Raw genomic sequence first — 26,092 nt, 5'->3', positions numbered from 1 at the left:
TGATCATGTGACCTGAAACTTGCACAGGATGTTCAGTAATACTTGATTACTATTATGTCCAAGTTTCATGAATCAGATCCATAAACTTTTAAAGTTATGATGGTAAATCTACAGATACCCCCAATTCGGCCAAAGTTCATTGACCCTAAATGACCATTGACCTTGGTCATGTGACGTGAAACTCATGCAGGATGTTCAGTGATACTTGATTAACCTTATGTATAAGTTTCATGAACTAGGTCCATATATTTTCTAAGTTATGATGACATTTCAAAAACTTAACCTTAGGTTAAGATTTTGATGTTGATTCCCCCAACATGGTCTAAGTTCATTGACCCTAAATGACCATTGACCATGGTCATGTGACATGAAACTCAGGCAGGATGTTCAGTAATACTTGATTAACCTTATGGCCAAGTTTCATGAACTAGGTCCATATACTTTCTAAGTTATGCTGTCATTTCAAAAACTTAACCTCAGGTTAAGATTTGGTGTTGACGCCGCCGCCGCCGCTGCCGCCGTCGGAAAAGCGGCGCCTATAGTCTCACTCTGCTATGCAGGTGAGACAAAAACAGCTTTATTAAACATGCCATGGGGGTTGTATCATTGGATTATAGGACAAATCCATGAACAGCATCAGCAATTACAACTGTTCTGTCATAAAAATATTCATTATTTATTGTTTACTTTTTAAGTACATGTACAGAGTATAAAGAACCAAGAGGGGTTTTTTTCCTTTGGGAAAATTGGAGGATTAAAAAAGAAAAATGACAGCAGGATCCCAGCTACATGTAAATATGGCAGCTAAACTTAGTTCAGCTTTTTGTTCATCAGGTACCCTAAAACTTAATCTTATACAATTATCAAATTTGCATTTGATTTTCCATTATTTTCATCATCATTTCCATGCATCATTTACTACAAAAAAAAATCAACCTACATAAAATGAATACAGATGCAAAATTTTGTCTACATACACATACATGTGTACACACATAGGCATAACAGCGGACAAAAAAACAAATTAATATGCACATTTACACAAATATTTTTTTCTCACCAAACTAATAAGAATTAAGAAAATTCTAGTTATAGAATAACTACAAATACACTACAAATAAATTGAAAGTAATAAAGACATTAATCTAGATCATAATCAATAACAGAATGCCTAATCGGGTGTTGTAAGAACCTTGCTTGGCTTGGCCCTAGCAAACGATTGAAAGTCAATGTTAGGTCTCATAATCAAAAAGACGTTAAAAGATGGGGGTTGCTGCTACCCTCTTTAGCGTTCAACAATCTTAGGGATTGAGCAAGGTCAATCTGGCACTGCTCAGTGGCTGCCGGGCCCAAGATCAATTGGTTTAAATTAATTTTTGAAGGATTGCTTTTTCTGATTTCTATTTTACACAATAAAATATGGATTGGATTATTATTGAATAACATCATATTAAAATAAACGTCAGATTTCAGTGAAAGCATGCCCTTCATAGATGTTGTTCCCAAATGCATCATCAAGATCAGAGCTGACAGTAGCATTGATGATCGGTCGGTCTATAAACTCTACAGTACAAGGATCCGTCTGATTTAAACATGGTGGTCTCTCAAGTTCTAAAAGAAAGACCGTATTCTTGGCTGGACTTGGTTTTATCAGGTTCGAAGGAACAAACAAGGTGATCTGAGGTTCAGCTAGAGGCCAGTACCGACCCAGGTTGAAGTCGTTCATGAAGGCTTGGCCCTTGCAAACGATTGAAAGTCAATGTTAGGTCTCATAATCAAGTACAAGCAATCAAATTTATGATTCATTGCTGTCTGCTTCTTGCATCATCAATAATAAATTGATTTGCTTCTAATTGTTGAAATTAACCCATCACTTGTGAATTTGCAATTGAAATTTGCAGTCGATTGCAAATATATTCTTCCAACTCCCCCTAAGCCCTATAATCAACAGTCTCCAAATATTTCCTTCTGCACCAACTTCCATGTTTCTTTTCTTTCTTTTCTTTTTATTGCACAGTGACAATCAGGTACCATACAGAATTTGTAGCTATGTTTGAATTCAATACTTCTATATATTTCAGTTTTCACTTACTTTTCCCAGAACTTAAAATGTAAAAAATTAAAATTAAAAAAACCTGGTTTGAAATCATCCTTCGCACCCTGTGATAAAATTTCAATAGAACCATTACAGAAAATTTATAGGCAAAACTCCTGTACAGATAAGCATGATGTTCTAAATAATTGGAAAAATAATTTACTTGAATAGAAACTCACTGGTAAAAAATATATACAACCCTGAAGTGTAGAATACAGTGTAAATTTCTAGCATATTTAAATATCTGACATAGAATAATATGAATAGAAACATAGTAAATTAACCTGATTCATCAGTGCTTTCATTAATAGTTATAGACAAAATCACAGTCCTGTATGATAAATATAATTTTATTCAAAAGGGGCTAAAGTAAACATGTACTTGCATAAAGTAACTTTCTCTTAAAAAGTAAGAACATCATTTTGAAAACCTAAAAGTGAAGAAAATGAAGGGTGCATATATTTCATGAACCAATAATATGGTTCAATCTGCATAAATACAGGACAGCCTCGTGATCAAAACACCAATCGAATAATATCAACATGCATAACTGATTTTGATTTTGCACAGTAAGACTAGAGAAACATCAAAGCCAATTTAAGTTTTGGCAAGATCTCACCACAGTTCGAAACCAAAGTTTTTATTGGTGGATTCACAATACGGTGCACCATCTATCGATTGCAGTGGACAGGCTGAAAATTGCAATGCATCATAGGAAAAAGGCGACATCTGTTGCACGTGCTAGTACTAAAGTGAATGCATGCATGCGATTATTCAGCACTGGCCGACACGGCTCGACTGGATATGCTGTTTACTAGGGTCCATGAGGTAGGAGAGAAATTTGCCTGCATATTTCTTTGCAAAATTTAGACAATTAGAAATTTGGCCTGTTCGCTGCAACCGATAGATGGCGCACCATTTTGTGAATCCACCGAATTGTGTCATTGATGGCTTTCCATATAGTTGATATTGATTGGATGACTCAAACTCGAAAAACTCGACAATGTCCTGGGGCCCGTTGCAATTTGTTTGCCAGAGTTTTTGTGTATTTGCCAGAGTTTTTTTATGGCAAAAGTTTTATGCAACAGGCCCCTGGTTGTACATTAACTTGCTTAAACCAATGAAAGGTTTCCTCTACGGGATAACACCACTCCATGAAATCAGGGTCCTACCAAATTTCTTTTATATCAATAGGATCTTGCTGGGAAAGGAGTACTGTATGAGAACAATATTAATTTCACAACTAAAAACTAGAGATGAGCTTTGATGATTGCCATAAAATTGTGTTGGCTCAGTTGGTAGAACGTCCGCCTCACAAGGTCTGGAGTTCAAGCACCCGCTGCATCAGACCAAAAAGACGTTAAAAGATGGGGGTTGCTGCTACCCTCTTTAGCGTTCTACAATCTTAGGGATTGAGCAAGGTCAATCTGGCACTGCTCAGTGGCTGCCGGGCCCAAGATCAATTGGTTTAAATTAATTTTTGAAGGATTGCTTTTTCTGATTTCTATTTTACACAATAAAATATGGATTGGATTATTATTGAATAACATCATATTAAAATAAACGTCAGATTTCAGTGAAAGCATGCCCTTCATAGATGTTGTTCCCAAATGCATCATCAAGATCAGAGCTGACAGTAGCATTGATGATCGGTCGGTCTATAAACTCTACAGTACAAGGATCCGTCTGATTTAAACATGGTGGTCTCTCAAGTTCTAAAAGAAAGACCGTATTCTTGGCTGGACTTGGTTTTATCAGGTTCGAAGGAACAAACAAGGTGATCTGAGGTCCAGCTAGAGGCCAGTACCGACCCAGGTTGAAGTCGTTCATGAAGGCTTGGCCCTATAAAGAAAGAAAACAAAAGAGAGAAAGTGGCTTATGAATAAGGTATCTTAAAAGGATGAATTAAATTTGTTGGAAATAGAAAGTTTACTCCTAACAGAATGTAATATACTGTTTCTCTTCCTAGTTTATCAACACTACTATATCTTTTTAGAGGACCTTAAAATCTAATGAATTAAAAGCGACAAATAATCATAGTTGTTCGCCATAAGCAGTCAGTTGGTAAACCAAGCAGGTGGCCCGGCATAGCAGCCAGTGACACATGATTTATGGAGGAATTATTTAGATTTTGTTTCATGAAGAGCTACAATTACCAATTTGCCATTTTGGCAACTAATACATGTACATGTATATAGTACTAGAGATCAACAGTCAATCAATCATCAAGTTTTCCATGGTACATATAGTTACAATAATGGCAAGTTACCCTGAACTACATGTATTACAGTAACTGCAACCTTACCTTGGTCCAGCCACTCGTCTTGAGGAACGTATCCTGAGGTGGATCTACTGCTGTCAGGTCAGGGAATGATCCAAGATAGAATGATGGTACGTAACCACCATCTTTGCAGTGGGGCGCCCTCTCTTGGATGAAGTTTCCAGTCTTGCGGCTCTGCTGAAGACGGAGGGCTTGGAGTTTGGGAAGGACATTGTCCAAGTCCAAGGAATAGATGGACCATTTTGCAAGGATGGTGTCGTCTAATGTGACGTTACTGATTATTCCCTGTGGAATGGATTAAAAACAAGTATGTGCACTACATGTACAAAAGAGAAGAAATAACAATATCACAAATTCAACTGGTAGCAATAAATTTAAAGACAAATTTATACATTAATTTTGATACTTGAGCATTTCCACATGACATCTTGACCTCCATTTCACAAATATAAATCAACTTTAGCCACTATATATATGTATATGCAAACATACATTCTACTTGTAGGTTTGATAGACAGATTTTTCTTGTTTGTCTTTCAAGGTGTCCGCTTCTGTGAATGCTCTATAACAGTCTCGAACTGCTGATCATCATTCGATTTGATAAGCTAATACTACATTTGTAATAGAAATCATGGATTTGCGATTACAACAAGTTTTTAATGACACACAACCTGAAATTGGAATGAAAACAATGAGGGACAATAAAGAGTATGGAAAGCCAAATAAATAAATACATGATAAATAACCTACCTTGGGGTCAAGCATTCCTGACCCATAGTTGATATGGCCTTGGTTCTCTACAAGGATGTCAAGGGTCATCCCTTCTATTCCTGTGATGTTGATTGAAGTTGCGTTATTTCTGTTCAATGTTCCAACCCAGACCTGAACAATCACATGGAAACAAAAAGGTAGGTTTGTCAAATGCCATGACTGACAAAAGCAAGAACCTTATCACATTTAACTTTTCACCTGTGCAATGCAGCATGAACCTGTAATCTTTTTAAAGTTGAATTAAGAAGACGATTCCAAATATTGAGATATTTACATTAATAGCAACCTTACAACCCCCCAAACACTAATAGGTGATTCGACCCCCCATTTTCTTTTTTCAAAATAGTGAATTTGAACGATTTATCCCTACCCATTTTCCCTGAGTTCGATCCTGCAATGCCTACCGAGACGGGTGTTCTTTGAGTGTGACGTCACTGGGGGGTATTCGGTCCCGGTGTAGTAACAAGGCAGTGCCGTTTTGTGTACTATGCACGTACTCCTTCATATGGAATAACTGCAGTTGAAGTTGTATCTGCGAGCCATAGAACTTGCAAAGAGGAAATGATTAAAATATTTGTGGCCGTACTATTATTCCAAATATGTGAATTCCCTCAGAATGATACCATAGACCCTAAAGGAATAATTTCAAGGTGAATAATATGAAATTTGATCGAGATCTTCTCACCAGTCGATAACGTAGCAGACGTGTTATTATGACATATTTATCCGCGTGTGACGCGGCTCTTGCAAAAAAACACAGTTGGTTGCGGAATTGCTTTGTGCCGACCGGCCGCCCGCTCCGATCCGGCGCAGCTAGCTGTCGAGCTATACCGTACCGTTCTTGTTGTCTTCAACCATAGAGATGTATACCAATTACTATATATCTTTCTGTCTTCAACTCACTTCCGAATTGCGTTTGTATGTGTGACGGTGACCCCTAGCGCAATTAAATATAGAAAACAACTCAGAAGGCCGAGAAAGAATACTATACGTTTGGTTCAAGATTGTTCTGTGGAATGAGCTATGAGTGGAAATGATCCAGAGGATATAAAAGTGGAGTCATAGACAAAAGAAAAGAAGAAAAAACGCCAGGGGATCGCTGCACGGCCATGAACTAAGTCGACATACCAGACCATAACAGTACACTCAATGCCTGGGTGTTGTGTGTACTATAGTATTATGCGTTCAGCGCGCGCTGAGCTAGCCGCCGGAATTACTTTCCAGCTACTCACTCGATTGAACATCGTGATAAAATAAATGAGAAATAGTGAAAATATCATTCAATAACTCACTGTTTGCTATCTTACATCATGATTGAAGAGTTCATGGTGGTTATTCATACTGTTTTTTATACAGGGAAAGTAAAGATTTGTACATATCAGTCCTATTTGTTTGATTTGAGTTGCTTTGAAAAAAATTTGTAAAATATCTTTCTCTCTCTGCATAGCATTTCTGTATGACATTCAGGCACCTCTTATACTAAATTCCCCCCGGTGACGTCACACTCCGAGTGACTTTTCTGTACACTCGTCTCTCGGGCTCCGACAGGTGGCTAATTTCATAGACTTTCAAAGCAAAATATCGAGAAGGCAGAGGATTATTGTGACATGCTATGTGTTTGAACAACTTATATATACTATATATTGTATGTAGAACCTATATTTATGGAAACTCACCCCCTTCTTAATTCAACTTTAAGCTGCAGAGGGGAGGTTACAAATTGTTGCAGAGGGTTGAGGTTCCAGGTTGAGGCCTGGGTCACCTGTTTCAGTAGTGGCTTTGTGGGTTGAAAGTACTATAATGTTTAATTTTACTGATATATCACCAGTCCTTTTGCGCAAGTAGGGCAAAGTACAATTGCCATTGCGAAGAGAGAAATGAGATTGTTATTATTACCTGATCAACGATGATGTATCCTCGATCTCGGATCCCTTCTATAGTTAGGTTGGTAGGAGTTGTGTAGTTATGCATTAGCTGGGTACGATACAGCATGAATCCTTGATACTGTACTCATAGAAATAATTAAAAAGTTGATATATTAGAGCGGAGCATGATTCTACATAGACCTCACAGATGCAATGCTCCCTTTCAGTTCATGAATAAATCGTCAGTGGTCATCCGAAAACCCATTTCAGAGAAATCAACTTCAAAGTTTACTGTAGTTTTCACACTTAATTCCCCTGCCTTACAACATATTCATTTGCCAGAAAAATACATGGTTGGAAAAACCAAGACAATTGCTTGACTTGACACAAACCAAGGATCTGAGAAAAAAATCGCAAAACAGCTACATGCTTGTTATTTCAGTTTGACCAGTTTAGATTTTCCCTGTACAAAAACACCATAGGCGATGCAACAACCCTGACCGCGATTTCACTGTGCGCGGTCAGTCAAAACGTTGTATCGCTTTTTCACGTGCAAAGTCAAAGCAGTGCCGATACGACGGTTTGACTGACCGCGCATATGCATATTAAGTGTTTGAACTGTAAATTTCATATTTTTACCAGGACTTTTGTTCACTTCTGTCAGAGATCAACATTTCAATATTTTGAGTATACAATGCTAAGACAGTTGAAATCTAAAAGGGCTCCCTCTTGTGTTCATCATCCTACCTGCTTCATGGTTTCCATGGTGATGGGATAGTCTGCATAGATTGGTCCGTAGGGAGATAGCTGATCTAAGACATCATAGATAGTTGCTGTGAAGGCCATGTCTACCACACCGTAGGGATATTTCTTTGTTGGAGGGGGTATGGGTCCAGGTGGCAGAGGAAGGTGCTAAAAGAAGCCAAAGAAAATGATAATAATAATAATCAAGATACTACAAGGGAAAGATCGGACACTTCGGTGATTTTTTGAAATGCTAGATTAATACTCATGGGGAAGGGCGCCCACTAGCGCTGAGTAAGTAATACCTCTGTCACATTTGCTCTACGGCGGCCGTAGCGCGAGTCGAAAACAGCCGTTTTATTCACTTTTATTTAAATCACCTACAGTATGTAGCTGGTACAAAATATGTTAAAACGGCTGTTTTCGACTCGACTTACGGCCGCCGTAGAGCAAATGTGACCGAGGTATTAACCATCACACAACGGCACGCTGCTGTGTATAAAACATGGGGAGAATGAGAGGGGATTTTGGAGAGGGCCCAGGGGCGGTGCATGGGAATAATTCCACCTTTTATTACCCAGAAACCTCTGAAATATATTCATCTCCAATTTAAGAAAAAAAAAATTGAATAAAAAAAAACTTTAAATGTAAAAATTGTCTATTCCTTCACCCCTCCACCATTTCTCTCATACGTTTTGTACGCAACCATATCGCGATACGCAAAGGTAAAAAAAGGTTGTTACTCAACGCTGTAGGGCACTCTTCCCAAGCGTTTCATTGCGCGCTCTATGTACTGTCCAATCTTCCCCTTGTAGTATCTTTGATAATAATATCTGTATACCGCTCATCACAAAATATGCCTCCTAGTGCTTTAATGAGAAAAATAGAAATAGAGCAGGAATATACAACATCCAATATAGCAAGTGCCTAAGAAAAAGCTTTATTTATGGTACTTTGCCAACATGATAAGTACCAACAAGGCCTAGCAGTCATTCTTAATTAAATATTTCATTATAGTTCAAATTATTATAGTAAACTTACTACAATCATGAAATCATTGTCTTTTTTAAATGAGGCCATGGAGTTGCCTTCATGTGTAGAAATGGAAAAGTACAATTCTAAGTGGACGTTTTGTTTACTTGTCATTTACATCCAAACTGTACTGCCATACTTTGGCAAAAGGAAGCAAGTTACAAAATTGTAAATGAGTAATGTGTGTTCGTCATTTACATAGGAGTCAATGCAATTTAACAGCATATTTTCTTCAATATCTTTCCATAGAATGATAATTTCTTCCCTAAATTTTGCCTGAACGTGCAACATACAAAGGGTAATTCAGAAACAACAATAATTCAAATTTGACTGATGTGTCACTTGCTTCCTTTTGCCAAAGTTGGGCAGTGTAAATATCAAACCCCTTGGTATATATTCTGAAGACTGGTTTAATTTAAAAAAGGTATACCTCTCTGATGAAATCATAGGAGGCTGAAAACATCAACAATTATGTTTACATTGTCTGTTTCTCATATTTACTGTGCTCTTTCCACATGCTTTAATATAGAGGGATAAACTTTTTTTCCACAAAAAAGTTGTTAATCACTTGAGTGCCAAATGAACTGATAAATTCAAATTGTACTGAAGAAATACATGTGACAATTTGCTATCCATGGTTAAACCACATCTTTAGACTAGTCTGAATGCACAGACCCTGATCCCAGGTGGTAAGGGAAAAAAAACTAATGCAAGACTAGAGTGTATGGGTGGATACATAGTCTGTCACATCAGACCTGTTGCTGACGTTTCCCGTAAGAGCTTCACACTTGTACAGGCAAAGACAAAAGCTGCAACTTCCGCCGAGATAATAAGCTACTTCTCACCTTGCCAATGACGTTCCTAATCGCCATGTACTTTGGGGTGGGGTCCCCTGCCTCCGTCAGTGGTGCATCATAATCATAGGTGGTTGGTTGGGAGTTGTACATGTTGCCTCCGTAATTAGCTCCATTCCAGAAACCAAAATTAGTGCCTCCTTCAAACATGTACCTGTATGGGGAGAAACATTCAATGCAAAAACAGCTACAACTTTATTACGCATCATCTTTATAGGTGGTCGACTGGGGGTTATAGTTCGGGAAATTAGCTAATATCATTCATAAAGAAATGCAAACTAATATCAATATCGAACTAATATCAATCTGATAATATCAATAAACTAAAATCAATAAACTAATATTGATAGAGAGATGCAAACCGGGGGGGTGTTTCACAAAGATTTAAGTATGACTTAAGTCGCACTTAAATGCAGACGCGTACATGATACGCAACACGCGATCTTATTGATAGATACGTAGTAGTGCGCGTCCTCATGACATGATCTGACCAATTCGGTCAAGCCTTTCATACCATACGCAACTCGGTATTTATGTGCGACTCGAAGTCATACTTATATCTTTGTGAAACACCCCCCAGAAGCCATAAATTGTAGGCAGGAGAGGAAGAGGTCGAAAATGGAAAAGTTGGCTTGGAAATAGTGAGATGACGGGAAGAAAGATGAATGGATGCTGTGAGATTGCACTGGATAGAGACAGATGGAAAACCATGACATCCAACCTCTTTAAAGAGAAGAAATAGCAAATGGACTGGATGGAAATTAGCTCCATTCCAGAGGCCAAAATTAGTGCCTCCTTTAAACATTTACCTGCATGGGGGAAGCATTAACATTACAGAAGAGATGACAGAAAAAATAGATTTGACTAATGCTTACAAAAATATATATGATGCAAAAAAAAAACCCTGCTCAAAGCTTGCCTTATTTAGCAGTTAATTCTCTTAAATGGCGCAATTGTGGGTCAAGTCAAAGAAGGTGTGTACCAGCTGTGATTTTCAGCTTTGATTGGTTTTACCAAATTATTTTTGTTTGACTACGCTCATTCAACTTTGTTACCCGCTGTTAATATGTAATTGTGCAGAATAATGTGCACTTAGAAACACCAGTTTCAAGCACCTATTAAATATTTCATAACATCATTTCAGAAATATTCATTCTGCTAATGCACACACTAAAAGGTTACTAAAAAAAAAATTCCCGAGATGAATCCGGACTAAACTACTTGCTGGTCACCGTCTCTCAAATGGAATGGTCTAACTTTGAAAGAGCTTTCCAAAGACACTCATTAGCATTAGTTTCCTCTACCCTCTGAAAGTGACATTGAGAGAAAATTTAGAGCTTTTTCCCAAAGGAAAAGTGCACGTTTGGTCTGTGAGTGACCAAAGATAAAAAAGAGCTGGAAAAGGCTGATATTGCATAATCTTGCTCTTTTTTAATAGCGTAAATTCACAAAAAAATGAAAATGAAAAGCTGAAATCAGCTTGAAAGCTCAAATCTCACATCCCTGTCAATTATTGATCAAAAGCAAAAAATTTAGCAAATCATTTTATGCGATGTACAAGTGCATTGATGTGATGACCATTTGCAAGTACCATCACAAAATGTATTTTGGCATATTCATAATCTAATGCATGCATAACCCAGCCACCTGAACTCACATATTAACATTGGCATCTAACGCCAGTATCTTGTCGAGTGACGAACAGATTTTTGACGTGTCTACGGTCGTATGTTTGCGCCCCCAGTGGTCTATTCCACCAGTGTAGAATTCTGAATTAACCTATGAAAGATATACAGAACGAATTAACCTAGAAATTCATTTTAATCACCATACAATCATGACTATTCCAGCCGTCTAAACTCACATGTTCACATTTACACCTAAAGCAAGCATCTTATCAAGCGATGTACAGACGGCTGATGTTTCCACCGTCTGATGTGGTTGCTCCCAGTGGTCCAGCCAGCCGGTATAAAATTCTGAATTTACCTAGAAAAAGAATTTCATAAAAACGTAAGTATTGTTGTGCTTTGTGATGTGCACCCTGTAATCAAACTTCATTTTAATCACCATACAATCATGACTATTCCAGCCGTCTAAACTCACATGTTCACATTTACACCTAAAGCAAGCATCTTATCAAGCGATGTACAGACGGCTGATGTTTCCACCGTCTGATGTGGTTGCTCCCAGTGGTCCAGCCAGCCGGTATAAAATTCTGAATTTACCTAGAAAAAGAATTTCATAAAAACGTAAGTATTGTTGTGCTTTGTGATGTGCACCCTGTAATCAAACTGCAGGTGGAAGTTAAAAACTGATGAGAAGTTTTGATCCATACCATGCATTGGGTCTGTTGAACGGCGAGGTCAAAGGTCACTCGTTAGATGTAAGTAATCACATCTGATTGATACAGGTCTGTAAAACCAGAAAAACACATATACTGCTTTCAAAGGCTGGCAAGTCATTTGTCTGCCAAGAGTCAAACTCCACAAAAAAAACAAGAGCTTAAATCGGTAGTAGTCCTGTCCAAAGATAAGTGCTCTGACTTGCATTTCTATGTAAAATGCAGCTGGAGCTGTTTTTGTTACCGACTGAACTAGCCTTTATTAAAACAGTTTCAGGGTTTTTTCACAAAGAGTAATACGCATACTTGATATTTAACGCTCAATCTGACTGATGGATATGTGGTAGTGCGCATCCCATGTGCACATGATCTGACCAATAAGCTGATGCGTTATATGCTGCACAAAAGTGAAATTTAAGTACTACTCGAAGTCAGACAAAATCTTTATGAAACACCCCACCCCCCCAAAAAAAATGAATAAATAAATAAAAATCTAAAGCCATAGAATAAGAAAACATGTTTTCACACCCACCACCAGGAATATTTACAATTTACTATTTGGAGAGTGACAAGGGAGAAATGCAACACTTACTAATGGTCCCTTTGGTTCAAATTTCCTCATTTCTTGGAAAACAGCTGTCAGATTGGAACCTTTATGAAAAAGAAAAAAAATGTATGTACTTTTTTAGAGAAAAGGAGGGAAATAAATGAAGAGAGAGAAAGAAAACAATTGCACATAACAGCAGAGTTTGTGAGAGATTCAAGAGAATTGATCATTAGGAATTCATAACTCTCTCAGTCCCTTTCTCTCTCTTTATATGTATGCCACTATTACAATGACAACTCAGACTATCATTCTTGTTTTCTCTCTCTCTATCTTTCTTTGTGTTTTCTGTTTTTCTTTATGTAATCATATGCCTATCTATGTGTATAACTTATCGAACTAGATCTATCTAAGTTCCAATCTATCTATCATCATCATCATAAAAATGACACTCCAATTTAGTTGCTTTTTGTCTCCTTTTGCAGCATCAATATCAAATCATACAGCACGGCCAATCACAAAATAATTATAATTTACTACAAAAAACAAGAATTAAAATGTGTATATACTACAAATGCGCAGTATGAATACAGAGTTAGAGCTTTTCTGTGGCGAATACAATCGCCTAGGCACTATTTCTTTTGTTCATGCGGCTGGTCAACCAAAGTTAACAGAAGCAAGCGAAAGCTGGTGATATTGGTCACCTGTGCCAGCGGGAAACCGTTTATCACCATGAATCGAGACTATAAAGATGACCCATAACAACTGACCTGAACCAAAGTCTATGGTAGCATACATATCTTGCAGGGAACCACATTGTAGCATGTGATCATTAGGTCCGTCTGTGGTAAAGAGAACTACATCTGGACCAAGGTTCTTCCTAAACAGGTGGTATAGTTCTCTCTGGTAGGCGTGGTCACACGTCTTGTAACTTCCATACTCATTCTCGACCTACATATCAGGAATGAGAATAATATTTATAAAACACGTATAACATTATGTTTCTATATGCATTGCAAATATCATTTTTATGACAAAAGTTATGACATCCACCAGGATATCGATTCTCTCATATCTCAGAGTAAAGACAAAATAGGGAGAAAAGACAATGTTTGTAATGAAGCCACTGATATGCTTCATGAATATTGCATCTTTACCCTGTCTTTACACTAGTTAAAGCAGTTTTAGGGACAGTGATTTTCCGTTTAAAAAAATTGCCTTTTCCGTTTCAGAAAATCTCAAATTCCGTTTCAGCATGTCAGAAAACGGAAATTCCGTTTCCCCATAGACTTTGTACACACGGAAAAGTGACAATTCCGTTTACACATTTACATGAACGAAACCTACCTGAACCATGATTACAGGGCCTCCGTTGGCGTAAAGGTACGGCTTGACCTTTGGCAGGAAGTAATTCATCCACTGCGTGACATGAGCCATGTAGACTACAATAAAGAGAAAAACATAATCCTAAAATTATATAGTTGTGAATGTATGTAAGAGTTGTGGTGTGGCAGGTCTGGCTCTAGACAGGTGGCAGCCGTCTGTTTCGAGGTATTTCTTTAACATTTTTTTTTCTCCTCGTACACAGACGGCTCGTGATTATGCAGCCGCCATTAGGGGGTTAACAATGCAAATCCACCCAAAGGGGTTCATCGATTTTCGTCTTTATTTCATAAAAATATATAAAAAGAACTGGACCAAAATAAAGATTATTATTCCGTTTTGGCCTGAAATGCACCAAAACAGGAAAAATAAACTTAAAAGGAAAATAAAGTGACTTACTTCGGCTGTCGCGCAACTCCCACTTTCCTGGTTTATCCGAACTAAATACATAAACATATGGCCATTGAGTCCCTGTACAGATCGAGTTCGAACTTCGGTCTCTGTAATTGGTGAGTGGAGTTCAGCGGAACAACCAATATGACAGAGACCGAAGCTTTGGTCTAGTCTGGTTCTTGCCTTGTAATTAGAGGGTCGTGTTCAAATCTCACCACTGCCGAGCGTCCTTTGGCAAGCAATCAATCCACACTTTGCCACTCTCCACCCAGGTGTTAAATGGGTACCCAGTGGGATGCAAAAGCTTAATGTAGAATGCCTAGCAACTGAATCTTGGATCTCTTAGTGGAATGCTCCCCACAGTGTGGTGAATTAGGATACATTGTGTGCGGGCATGCCAGGATTCGATGACCGGGTGTAATAAATACAATGCTTAGAAACCCAAAGTATTTTACATAAATGAACTAGGCCTATTGTTATTATTTGAGAATGTTTGTACATCTATGTTGAATGAAGGGTGGTGTACAATCTTCAAGATTAATTATTTACCATTTTTAAGTCACAAATTTTTTGGATGGTTGGTGTTTTAAATAGTTGTGATCTTTGACCTCTTCTTCTTAATATCAGAAAAATGTTGATAGAAAAGTGCTCCCGGAAATGGCAATGACATTTGACCACTTTTGCCTCTAGCTGTTATAAACTGTTTGACTGGGAAGTGCTTTTGGAAATGGTAGTGACCTTGAACCTCTTTTTTTTTTGGTCGAATTTGTTTGTCCCTCCTACAAAGTTTTCCAAGTATGATAATGAAAATAATTGCGAATTCAATATCATTCCTTTTTCCATCTGAATGTCCTACTTTCAATGAATACAAAGGATTGACATGGAGGTACGAGTTCCTGCAAATAAGCATGATTGGTTTATTTAGAAAGATCATGAAAGAATAAATTATCAACTCACAATCATTTGATGATCTGAGGACGAGGCCAGGGATGTCCAATAGCCATGCAGGTAGACCACCCTGTCATAGAGAGATATTAAAACAATGATGAGACATGCACTTCGTCACAGGGGTATTAAACTCCAGTAAGTCCAATATGTTTGATTCTTCAATTTCAATATTCTATCAAGAGATATCCTATCAAAAGTCCAGCTTTATGGGGTTAGTAGAGACATACCCCCTCCCTTTGCAGGCCAATGGAATGCTTTATTTCAAGCCATGTTTTATCCCAATGAAATCAATCTTCTTTTTATATGTTATTCCAGGTACCATAAACTAAGATTCAACACTTACATTTACAAGCATGCATTTTACAAGAAAGATCTTAGTACTCGGCTACAGCTCCAACAAATAACAATATGATACCAATATGTATATAAGGTCCCATTATTATTCTGTCATATTTCAATGTAATACCCTGGGTTTTATTCATTGGGATCATCTATTTTGCATGAAAAAAATTAACAAAAACAAGTGTAACATGCACTTCATGATCACTAGAACCAGAGGTCACAGCATGAAATTAAGAAAAAATAGATGCAAATTGCGAATAAGGCAAAATGCCTTTTCAATTAGGAGTGTATATAAATGGAATGCTTTATCCGAGGAAGCAGTTTCTGCATCTAGTGTCAATGTGTTCAAATCAGCTATTGAGAGGCACTGGAAAACATCCACTAAAGTTTTTACCCTACCAGAGACTATCCAACGTGACAAGGGGCAAATAAGCTACAAACTTTATGTCTCTATATCCAAGTAAATCCAAGTAAGTAAGTAAGTTAACCCTACAATACATGTATTTCACTTTTTACATAACAGGTAGGTGTTTCATAAAGCTGTTTGTAAGTTACCAGCGACTTCATGAATGACTGGTGATCCTGTCTTGGCGCTAAATCAACATCAATGAAATCTGGTGTATATATCATTTACAACAAGGATCACTAGTCGTGTGTAAAGTCATTCATAAGTAACAAACAGCTTTATGAAACACCCACCAGGTCCCATTCACCACAGATGTATGGTCCCGCTCTGAGAATGACAGCTAGACCTGTATCATTGGCCTTCTTGAGGAATGAGACGATATCGTGATCACCTTCAAAGTTGAACGTTCCAGGCTTGAGCTCATGGAAGTTCCATATTACATACCTACAGAAGAGACAGGAAGAGAGAGAGAGGGGGGGAGAGACAGATAGAGAGGCGGAAAGAGAGCAACAAATTAAATGGATAGGAAATACAGATTCAATGACATGGAGATGTCCAAGAAAAGTAAAGAGTCCAGCAGAACACTGGAATAAATTGACATCTCAAATCTTTTCTCACCTCACAATGAAATTTCATTTTAAATCCTTCTTTTACTCTTTGAGAGATATATATATATATATATAATTCTTAACATTAATAGTGATGGACAAAGTTTGAAAACAAACCTATTTACTTGCACACAAAACCATGACTAATAAAAATGACTATAGAGCTGATTGTTAATTAAAAGGGAAAGTTGTCCTATAATTGGTGTATCAATTTTGAAATAAATTGTGATACTCGATGTTTACAATCCCTCTGACAGCTCATACAGGAAGCTACACTGATCACCACATATTACTTGCACTGACCCAGGTGTGACCATTGCCCTCTAAGTTTATGACCTTCAGATCACATCAGATCAGTCCATTAATATCATACTAAAAATCTTTCTTTTACTTAGACTTGAGAAGTAACATGACAGCCAGAGACTAGTCTAATGTGCAAACCCTTTACTCGAGTTAAGGGTCTGAATTGCAGCCTACTTGTGTACTGAAGGCCCTCTCGCCCTGAATTGAAGTTTTGTATGTGCTAGTCTTTGCATGGAGACACACTTGTTGATCAAAGTTTCAATCAGGGTCTGTGCTTGCAGACTAGCCAGAGAACTGGATAGATACACAAAATTCAAAGGTCTAACCTATTTACACAACTACACCAAAACAAAATTCTTAAACGTTGAACAAGCTGATTCCCAATCTTAACAACAAAAAAAGAGAAAGTGCCCTTACGTCTGAACAGCATTCAATCCGGCCATCTTCATCTTCATCAATCTATCCTGCCAATAGAAAGCTGGAACTCTGCTGTAATGGAAGCTCCCTGAGACATAGCGAAATGGCTGACCATCCTTCAGGAACGTGTTGTTGTCATAGTCGATGGTGAAAGAACGCTCTGGAAGTGCCTGGTGTAGTCAGTAGAAAATTTAATTTTTATTGAGATACAGGTAAAATAAAAAGTATGTGGAAACGGCTCCTATAGTCAAACAAGTTTAATGAAGGCAACAACAACAATGAAATTTGTTTTAAACATGTTTGCGACTAATTACAATGCCATTCATATGATATAGCATTTTACAAATTGTGACCCTCCAATTCAAAATTCAAAATAGGTATGTTGCAAAAGCGCCCTCTAGGTGCATTCTGAATGAGCAATTGAGTGTGCTGCCTATAATCTCAGGGTGACTGTGGGGGTATTGCTTTGTATTGTGTTTGCATGTGCAAAGAAAGGTTATTCCCCATGACATCATTGTTTTTACATAGTTGAATGTTTATGGCAGCTGTCTAGACTTGAAAAAAAAATCTCACTTGGTGATCTTGCGACCCTGTGCGCTACTGGAACTTTGGCCTTGCTTTCAACCTCTTGTTATTCATAATTACAGGTATCATCCCACTCTAAAAGGTATTCATTCCGATAGAACAACATTTCAACTACATTATGGTGAAATTTGAAAGAAATCTACTGACGCTAAAGGTGTTTTTTATGTCCCTGTTTCGGCGGCGTCTGTAACTTTTATTGGAGTGATGTTGGGCACTTCCATATGCCAATGTATGTGCATTGTTGTTTTCTATTAGTGCACCTTGGTCCCAATTAAGGTCACAACTTTTGCTTTCAAAAACAAAGGAATACATAAGAATTGAATAGGCGATTTTTCGAAATTAAAACTACCATAACTTTCTTGTTACTGGGGCTATTGAAATGAATGAGGTATTAAATGAAAGGTCTTGATGAGCTCTAACTGATGCTATGAAGCAAACACCTCATTTCTCAATTATTTTTTTTGCAACATACCTATTCATAAGTTCTTACTTTCTTTGTTTTTAATCTGGTTGAAAAGAGCTGAATCAAAGTTTTGAAATATTCTTAAGGCTACCTTACATTTGATTTAATCTTCAAATTACACATCCTCACCTTGACCCTGAAACCCACTCAAGGGTTCATTACTATCCCGCCTGTGGGGAATCTACAGGTAGGACTATGGTATGCCAATGCTGTACACAGCACACACCTAAAAAAATCATTAAAATATCACTTTTGTGACCAAAAATACTAATTTCCATACAGTTGCAATTTAATTTTCATTAGTAACTTGGGAGTAATTTTTGTATTCACCAGAGCGCTCGAAAACTTGAAATTTTGGCATATTTTTGTGTACGGTCTCTATTGGTGGAAAGTAATATGGCAAGACAATTGTCATTTTTCAATCTCCATTTTTGATAAAGAAAAAATAATTTAAAGAATCAAATTTATTTAAGAGCCAAGTTATATGATGAATAGCTGTAATGGAAACTGACAGTGTCAAAAAATCAAGCATTTGTCCCACAGAAAAAGAGAAAATATGCCAAATATTGCCAACCTTATTTCACCACACAGGGAATAGTAACAGAGAACAAGGTTATACATGTATCATAACGTTGTTCATAGAATGAGTGACTTAAACCCAATAGTTCTCTCTCAGTGACCTGTTATATTCCGATCCCTCCGGACCCGACATCTACCGGATTTAACTTCTAGTGTTTAATACCTGCTGATATTTGAACAGCAAAGGAACTGAAAAGAGAAAGAGGGGGGCTCCCACTTGTGGTTTTATCACCTTTTTGAGAAATATTAACCCACTTTTTCTTTCCTGAATTCATCCTGATAAAATCATGATGTGGTTTACTATTAAAACGGAGCTAGATAAAAAGAGAAAGAGGGCGATCCTTTCTATACTAATCTCACATTAAAATCGATCTGAAGTCTGTGTACATTTCTAAATAGAAAGATGGGATTCCCCATCTTGCCAAAATCATGCAAGTTCACAATACGTACAAGAAGCATTGTCATAGTATCTCCACAACAGGGGGCCGTTTCATAAAGCTGTTCGTAAGATAAGAGCGACTTTAAGAACGACTGGTGAACCTTTCTTACGCGCTAAACCATCGCCAATGAATATACCATTTACCACAAGAAAGGATCACCAGTCGTTCTTAAAGTCGCTCTTAACTTACGAACAGCTTTATGAAACACCCACCAGGATGAATTTGTTTTAACCTGCACATAATTCGCATCGCGCATCCACACCATACCTGAAAAAAGTGCGATTATACACCAAAAATAGATTGTACTACATGGAAAAAGAAGAAATTGTTTATGTTGGCATGGTTGGGCAGAGTGAGCGGTAACCCAGGGAGCGGGCCAGAGCCCAGGACTTGTCCGTCTAATAATAGGCAGACATGGGTACTCTCCAAAATGGGGTAGAATGGGCCATGGGGTCGCAATAACACACCAAATAAAAGGGGATAAATAAATTATGCACTTACCTCGATTATATGGATGAAGGTCTATCGTGACACAGAATCCTGACATCGAGGCACAAACTGTAACTGCAACTGGACCCTCAAAAAAAGTTAGACTTTTAGCTATGTCGCTTTCGTTCTCGGTATCGATTGGCCATTTTGTTTTCAATTTTGAACGAACGAGACAGAACTTTTCATTTTTTGAGGGTCCAGTTTGTGCCTCTATGTCAGGATTCTACTGTTAAGTTAACCCAGGGAGCTTTTACTCATACTCACGGTACTAGGGTAGATTGTGGTCACAATAACTAGGAAAGTAAATTGTGAAAACAGAAATTATGAAGGATGAAGGTCTATCCTGTGGCAGTATCCCGACATCGAGGCACAAACTGGAACCTCAAAAAACGAAAAGTTCTGTCACGGTAGCTCTCCTTCTTTCAGAATTCATAGCAAAATGGCAGTTTGAGACCGGTACCGAGAGTGTAGGGCACATACGCAAATTTGATCAAGTCTATATGCGCTAGTGCTATAGCCTCGGTCTTGATCAGCAATTTTGTATTGAATTCTGAAAGAAGGAGAGCTACCGCGACAGAACTTTTTTTGAGGTTCCAGTCTGTGCCACTGGCTCACTGCAACCATCCTGCCTGTGGGAAATCTACAGGTAGGACTATGGTATGCCAATGCTGTACATAGCACACACTAAAAAAAATCATAAAAATATCACTTTTGTGACCAAAAATACTAATTTCCATACAGTTGCAATTTATTTTTCATTAGTAATTTGGGAATAATTTTTGTATTCACCAGAGCGCTCAAAAACTTGAATTTTGGGCAGATTATTGTGTACGCCCTCTATTGGTGGAAAGTAATATGGCAAGAAATTTTTCATTTTTCAATCTCTATTTTTAATTAAGAAAAAATAATTTAAAGAATTAAATTTACATAAGAGCCTTATATGATGGGTAGCTGTAGTGAAAACTGACAGTGTAAGAAAATCAAACATTTGTCCTATAGAAAAAGAGAAAATAAGCCAAACATTGCCACCCTTATTTTGCCACACATGGAGATGTAACTGAGAACAAGGTTATAATATATCATAACCTTGTTCATTGAATGAGTGGTAAGGTTACAATATATCATAACCTTGTTCATTGAATGAGTGGTCTGTGCCTCGATGTCAGGATCCTGCCACACGATAGACCTTCATCCATATAATCGTGGTAAATGTCTCTTCTGAGATGAAACATGTCAATATCGGAGTGCCCCAAGGCTCTGTGTTAGGCCCGTTACTTTTTTTGATTTTTATAAATGATTTACAGCATGCTAGTAATATCCTACACTCTATATTTTTTGCAGATGATACAAACTTGTTTTTATCTGGGGATGATATAGATGATTTAACCTCAACAATAAATCTAGAACTGAAAAAAATAAATGAGTGGTTTCTTGCCAATAAATTAAAATTGAATGTTGACAAGACATGTTGTATGATATTTCAACCTAAAAATAAAAACATTTCATCTGACAACTTTGATATTTTTATTCAAAATAGTAAAATTCCTGTAGTTAATTCTATGAAATTTTTGGGTGTAGTCATAGACAACAAACTGACTTGGAAAGACCACATAAATTATATATCTTGTAAAGTTTCTAAATCCATTGGTGCAATCAACAGATTAAAAAATTCAATTCCATTAAACATACTTCTAATGATATATCAATCGATTGTCTTGCCCTACTTTAATTATTGCAATATACTCTGGGGTAATTGTGCAATGGTCCATTTAAGCCGAATAATTGTTTTACAGAAACGTGCAATAAGAGTTATTACCAATTCCTCCCCAAGAATCAGTACACAACCTTTGTTCAAAAAACTTAATTTACTTACTATCAGTCATATAAACAGCTATCAAATTGCAAATTTCATGTACTTGTTTCTTCACAATGCTCTTCCCTCTTTTTATGATGATTTATTTGTGAAAAACAAATATGTTTGTAATTACATTACTAGACAGTCTGACAACTTTTATTTGCCTAATTTCTCACGAACTACAATTGAATATGTTGGACCCACTCTGTGGAATAGTTTACCCATTGATCTTAAATTATGTCCAACACTCAACTCTTTTAAAAGAAAGTATAAAAAAAATCTTGTAAACTCATGAATTGTTCCTTAAGCCGTTTTGTCGTTTCCTTTTGTGTTTGGTTAGTTTTTTTTTTTTAATGTTTTGTTTTTATCTATAAAACTTTTTTCCTGCTTGCAACCTTTTGGGATTTGCCTTTGATAGGCCTTTGGCCTTTGTTAAATTCCACACATTTGTATTCTCTGTATTTTGTGTGATCTCATGTATTATATGCCTTTTATCACTTTAATTGTATGTATTGTCTTTTTATGCAAATGTGAAATAAATTGAATTGAATTGGAATTCATTCGAACCAAGTGCATAATTTCTGTTTTCACAATTTACTTTCCTAGTTATTGTGACCACAATCTACCCTAGTTCCGCGAGTATGAGTAAATGCACGGTGAGCTCCTGGGCTCCGGCCCGCTTCGCGGGCCGGAGAGATACCTGGGTTACTGTTAAGTGAGCAGGTGACGTGACTCGTGAGTGGCAGTTTTGACTTTTGTCTTATTCTTTGGAAATTGGAGTTTGGAATAAAAAATTCATAGGAAGGGGTTTTAAACTGATGGAATAACTAATCAATGTTAGAGTAGAAACTTTCAGGGTTATTTTCCTTTTGTTTAAACTAATAATTGCGAATTTACACAAACGATATGCCAAGTACCTCGGAGTACACATCAACTCCAAGCTCAGCTGGAAGACGCATATTGACAGTACATGTAAAAAAGCAAATAGTACACGAGGACCAGGCATACAGGACATATGTACGACCTATCCTTGAGTATGCAGCAACAGCCTGGGATCCTCAATACCAAGACTACATCTGGAAACTTGAAATGGTTCAGAGGCGTGCTGCTCGGTTTACACTTGGAGACTACCACCCCAGACACAGTGTCACCGAAATGCTTCACTCATTGAAATGGCAGTCTCTCGCTGAAAAGAGAGCTCATCTGAAAGTGATCATGCTCTACCGTATTCTTCATGGACTGATTGCCATCCCACCTGAACCACCTTACCTCTACCCAGCACTACGATCATCTGGACGACGACATACTCAATATCGACAACAATTGTGTAGGACCTCTGGGTTTCAGAACTCCTTCTTTCCTAGTGTTGTACGCCATTGGAACCAGCTCCCTACCAGTGTAACATCTGCTTCTTCTCTGGAACAGTTTAAGACTAAGAGGCAGTTGGACGGGATAACGCTGCGCCAGGCTTAGATGGAAAAGGAGTTAGTTTTTACTTGCACAAGGAGCCCTTTTAGTACCTAATAATATGTACATACACCTTGAACTTTAAACCTCATAAGCATATTGTAGGATTGTTAATTTGTCATTTACCTATTTTGTTTATTTCCTTTGACTTGTGTTTTCTTCAGGTGTTTTACATTTCTGTTCTGTCTAGACTTTAGTTCATTTGCATTTCTTTTCAGTACTGCCCTTGCAGTCTGGACTTAGGTTATTTGAGTTTAATGATATTCAGTCGTCATTCATTCATTCTACTCTGAATGCCTTTCCTGTGTTTCTCTTGTCATCTTCATTCCTTCTCTATTCTCTCTTCAGGTGTTTCACTCATTCCATCCCTCACCTGACTCCTTAGTTTCTACTTCCATTATTACATAATCACCAGACATCTTAGTCATCTCATCTCATTCCTTATTGGAATATTGGTTTATCTTATGAATTGGGTTCTTACATTTTAGTTCGATCCTTCCATTTTCTTTAGTTTGATTGGTTGTTATTTCTAATTTAAATATTTATGTAAATTATACTGTGATCCAAAGTTAAGCTGAGGCAAAATAGCCCAGATATTAAACAGTGTACAACCAGACTCCTTCGGTTAAAGTTCTCTTCATTTTGCGTATGCTTCATTCCCCTTCAGTTTACTGAGGTTTGGCAATGCAGCATGGCACACTAGTTTTTCAGCACTGCACAAAGTACGAAAATACTCTACCCAGAGGTCTGTACTACACCCGGAAGAAGAAGATATATATCCCACGCTTCTTTATCGCAAAATGAGCCTGCGCTCCCCGCGCTCAGGCCCGCCCGACACTGCAGCTTTGTCAGTGTCATGTTTGTGCAGCAGCAGCCGCAATTATTTTCCAAACAACATGCCATAGTCATAGAAAAACCGATTGAAGTTGAATTATATCTTACCTGTTTCACAGCCAGTACTGCCATGCATACTAGTAATTTCGATATATATGCTTTAAATCCTCCCATTTTCCAAAATCAACCAGAATTTGTCTGTAAATGAAAGTTTTTCGGATTCGTCCTTTTTTATTCTCAATCGCGAACGAGCTGCTCACATGACTCATCACGTGATATTTTTTTATGGGCGGGGCAAAATAAGACACGGGGGTTCAATGGGTTCAACGTGTACACAACTGAAGGCTTTTAATTTTAGCAGGAAAGATCTCTTTTTTAATATATCAGTTTACAATGGGATTATCTATTTTGCTGATGGATCTGAGTCCAATTCTGAAAGGAGTTTCCTTCCATTTTTTAGAGGGGGGGGGGGTGTACGTTGTTATAATTTTTTATGGCCCGCCCCGCGAGACCCAACTTTTTAAATCCTGGATCAATCATAGGCTTTTTACCAGCTCTTCTGGAAATATCAGTCGTCTTAAAGTTATACCTGTCAGTTGTATAAAATTGGGTCATATTTCAAAATTTGATCCCAGATAGAGATAATATTATAATAAGTATATATAGGAGATAATATATATAGGATATATATATATATAGGATATATATAAATATATAATATATATATATATATATATATATATACATATATATATATATATATATACCACTGAGCCATCATGCCCGGTTGGTCGTTTGGTTCTATGCTCACCAGTTATCCCTGCGCTTATAAACTTGACATGCATTATAAGTCATTATAAGTGAGTATGAGAAATATCACATATTCAAAGTACTTAATTAAAGGGGTAGGCCCTACTTCAGGATGAAAATAGTATAATTTGAATAGAAAAAATCAGACAAACTGAACACTGAAAATATGATCAAAATTGGACACGGAGTTGCAAAGTTATGACATTAGATTTACACGATTTCGGTGTAACAGTTCTAGCATCTCTTCACGATATTTTAAATGATGTCATATCCCCACTTGTTATTTTGTATTTTATTATATGAAATTATGTTATTCAAATTTTGTCCTCCAATAACTAAAAAAATGGATTGAACAGTGATTTAATGCATAAGGTATTCATATAAAATAAAACATAACATACTCAGTAGATAAAAAATTTCCAAAACATATTTTATTAAATAGGGGGACATATCATACACACATGTATGAAAACATAGGAAATAAGTATGATTTCACGTAATAACATAAGAAAAATGAAAGTGGGGATTGTGACATCATCAGACCACCTAATATAGCGTTGTGCATAACTGTTTTCACAAAATGAATAGTTTGTTTTCAAAACAGATTAGATCCACTTTAGACCTATCCGATAAATATATTTTTTATTATTATCCCATATTGCAATTTTTTATGAGAAAGTAATTCTCATGATATACTACCCTACCATGTGAACATAAAAATTGGTATCATGAAAGAAATCTGCCTGTCTTCATATGTTTTAAATATTTTTTTCCATTGTGGATCTATCACCTTTTGCAAACAAACTGGAATGGATCCAACCCCTATTGAAAAAAAGGTGATTTTTCTTTGCCATTTTACTCACTGTTTGGGTTCATCAGAACGTCTAAAAATCTACAAATTGAGACCAAAAAAAAATTAAATTTTATGAAAACTAAATCTAACCTCTTTAAGAAATAAGCTCTTCAGAAGAGTTTGCAAAAGGGGTTAGATCCCCTTTAGACTTTAGGAGGAATTGAGAATTCAGGTGGCCGCCTGAATTCTCCATTCCTCCCAAAAGAAACGTATTGCGAAGAGGTAGAGATCTATAGAACATGTTTGCTTTCCATAATTTTTTGTCAGTATTCACCATGGCCGAGGAAACCACTCCCCCACCCCCCACCCCCGGAGTGAAAATATGTAATATTCATATTTTGGTATAATCTGAAAGAAATTCAATAAGAGAGAAAGAGGATGACACGGGAT

At 37.1% G+C, this 26,092-nt stretch overlaps 1 protein-coding gene across 8 annotated transcripts; it reads right to left on the bottom strand.

Annotated features, from left to right (window-relative positions):
- Positions 1–652: 652 nt before the first annotated feature.
- Positions 653–24,309, bottom strand: LOC129275196 (beta-galactosidase-like). Of its 8 annotated transcripts, none has more exons than XR_010295541.1 (16): positions 24,148–24,309; positions 17,328–17,497; positions 16,293–16,443; positions 15,261–15,321; positions 13,875–13,969; positions 13,298–13,478; positions 12,576–12,634; positions 11,507–11,628; positions 9,634–9,796; positions 7,760–7,924; positions 7,044–7,151; positions 5,127–5,258; positions 4,401–4,661; positions 3,028–3,937; positions 1,738–2,766; positions 653–1,192 (listed from the first exon to the last, which is right to left on the bottom strand). XR_010295541.1 is itself a non-coding variant. In XM_064108835.1 (14 exons), the coding sequence occupies exons 1-14, from the start codon at positions 24,211–24,213 to the stop codon at positions 3,662–3,664; spliced, it is 2,010 nt and encodes a 669-aa protein (XP_063964905.1). In that variant the 5' UTR covers positions 24,214–24,309; the 3' UTR covers positions 653–3,661. The 8 variants fall into 8 exon arrangements, 3 of the variants coding, with proteins under 3 accessions (XP_063964905.1, XP_063964906.1, XP_063964908.1); XR_010295543.1 differs by having other exon boundaries at positions 3,412–3,937; positions 24,148–24,306; XR_010295542.1 differs by lacking the exon at positions 11,507–11,628 and adding an exon at positions 11,300–11,421 and having other exon boundaries at positions 3,412–3,937; positions 24,148–24,306.
- Between the last annotated feature and the right edge of the window lie 1,783 nt (positions 24,310–26,092).

This window comes from Lytechinus pictus, chromosome 13 (assembly GCF_037042905.1).
Source record: "Lytechinus pictus isolate F3 Inbred chromosome 13, Lp3.0, whole genome shotgun sequence".
NCBI classification, from domain to species: domain Eukaryota; kingdom Metazoa; phylum Echinodermata; class Echinoidea; order Temnopleuroida; family Toxopneustidae; genus Lytechinus; species Lytechinus pictus.
Note: the sequence above shows the minus strand (reverse complement) of the source record. Positions and strands in the feature narration are given on the sequence as shown.

Coding starts and splice junctions, on each gene's coding strand:
- LOC129275196 (XM_064108835.1), bottom strand. CDS start 24,213: ATGGGAGGATTTAAAGCATATATATCGAAATTACTAGTATGCATGGCA. Junction 7,152..7,759: donor CCATGGAAACCATGAAGCAG/GTAGGATGATGA, acceptor CTATGAGTACAG/TATCAAGGATTCATGCTGTA. Junction 5,259..7,043: donor GATACATCATCGTTGATCAG/GTAATAATAACA, acceptor GTGATTGTTCAG/GTCTGGGTTGGAACATTGAA.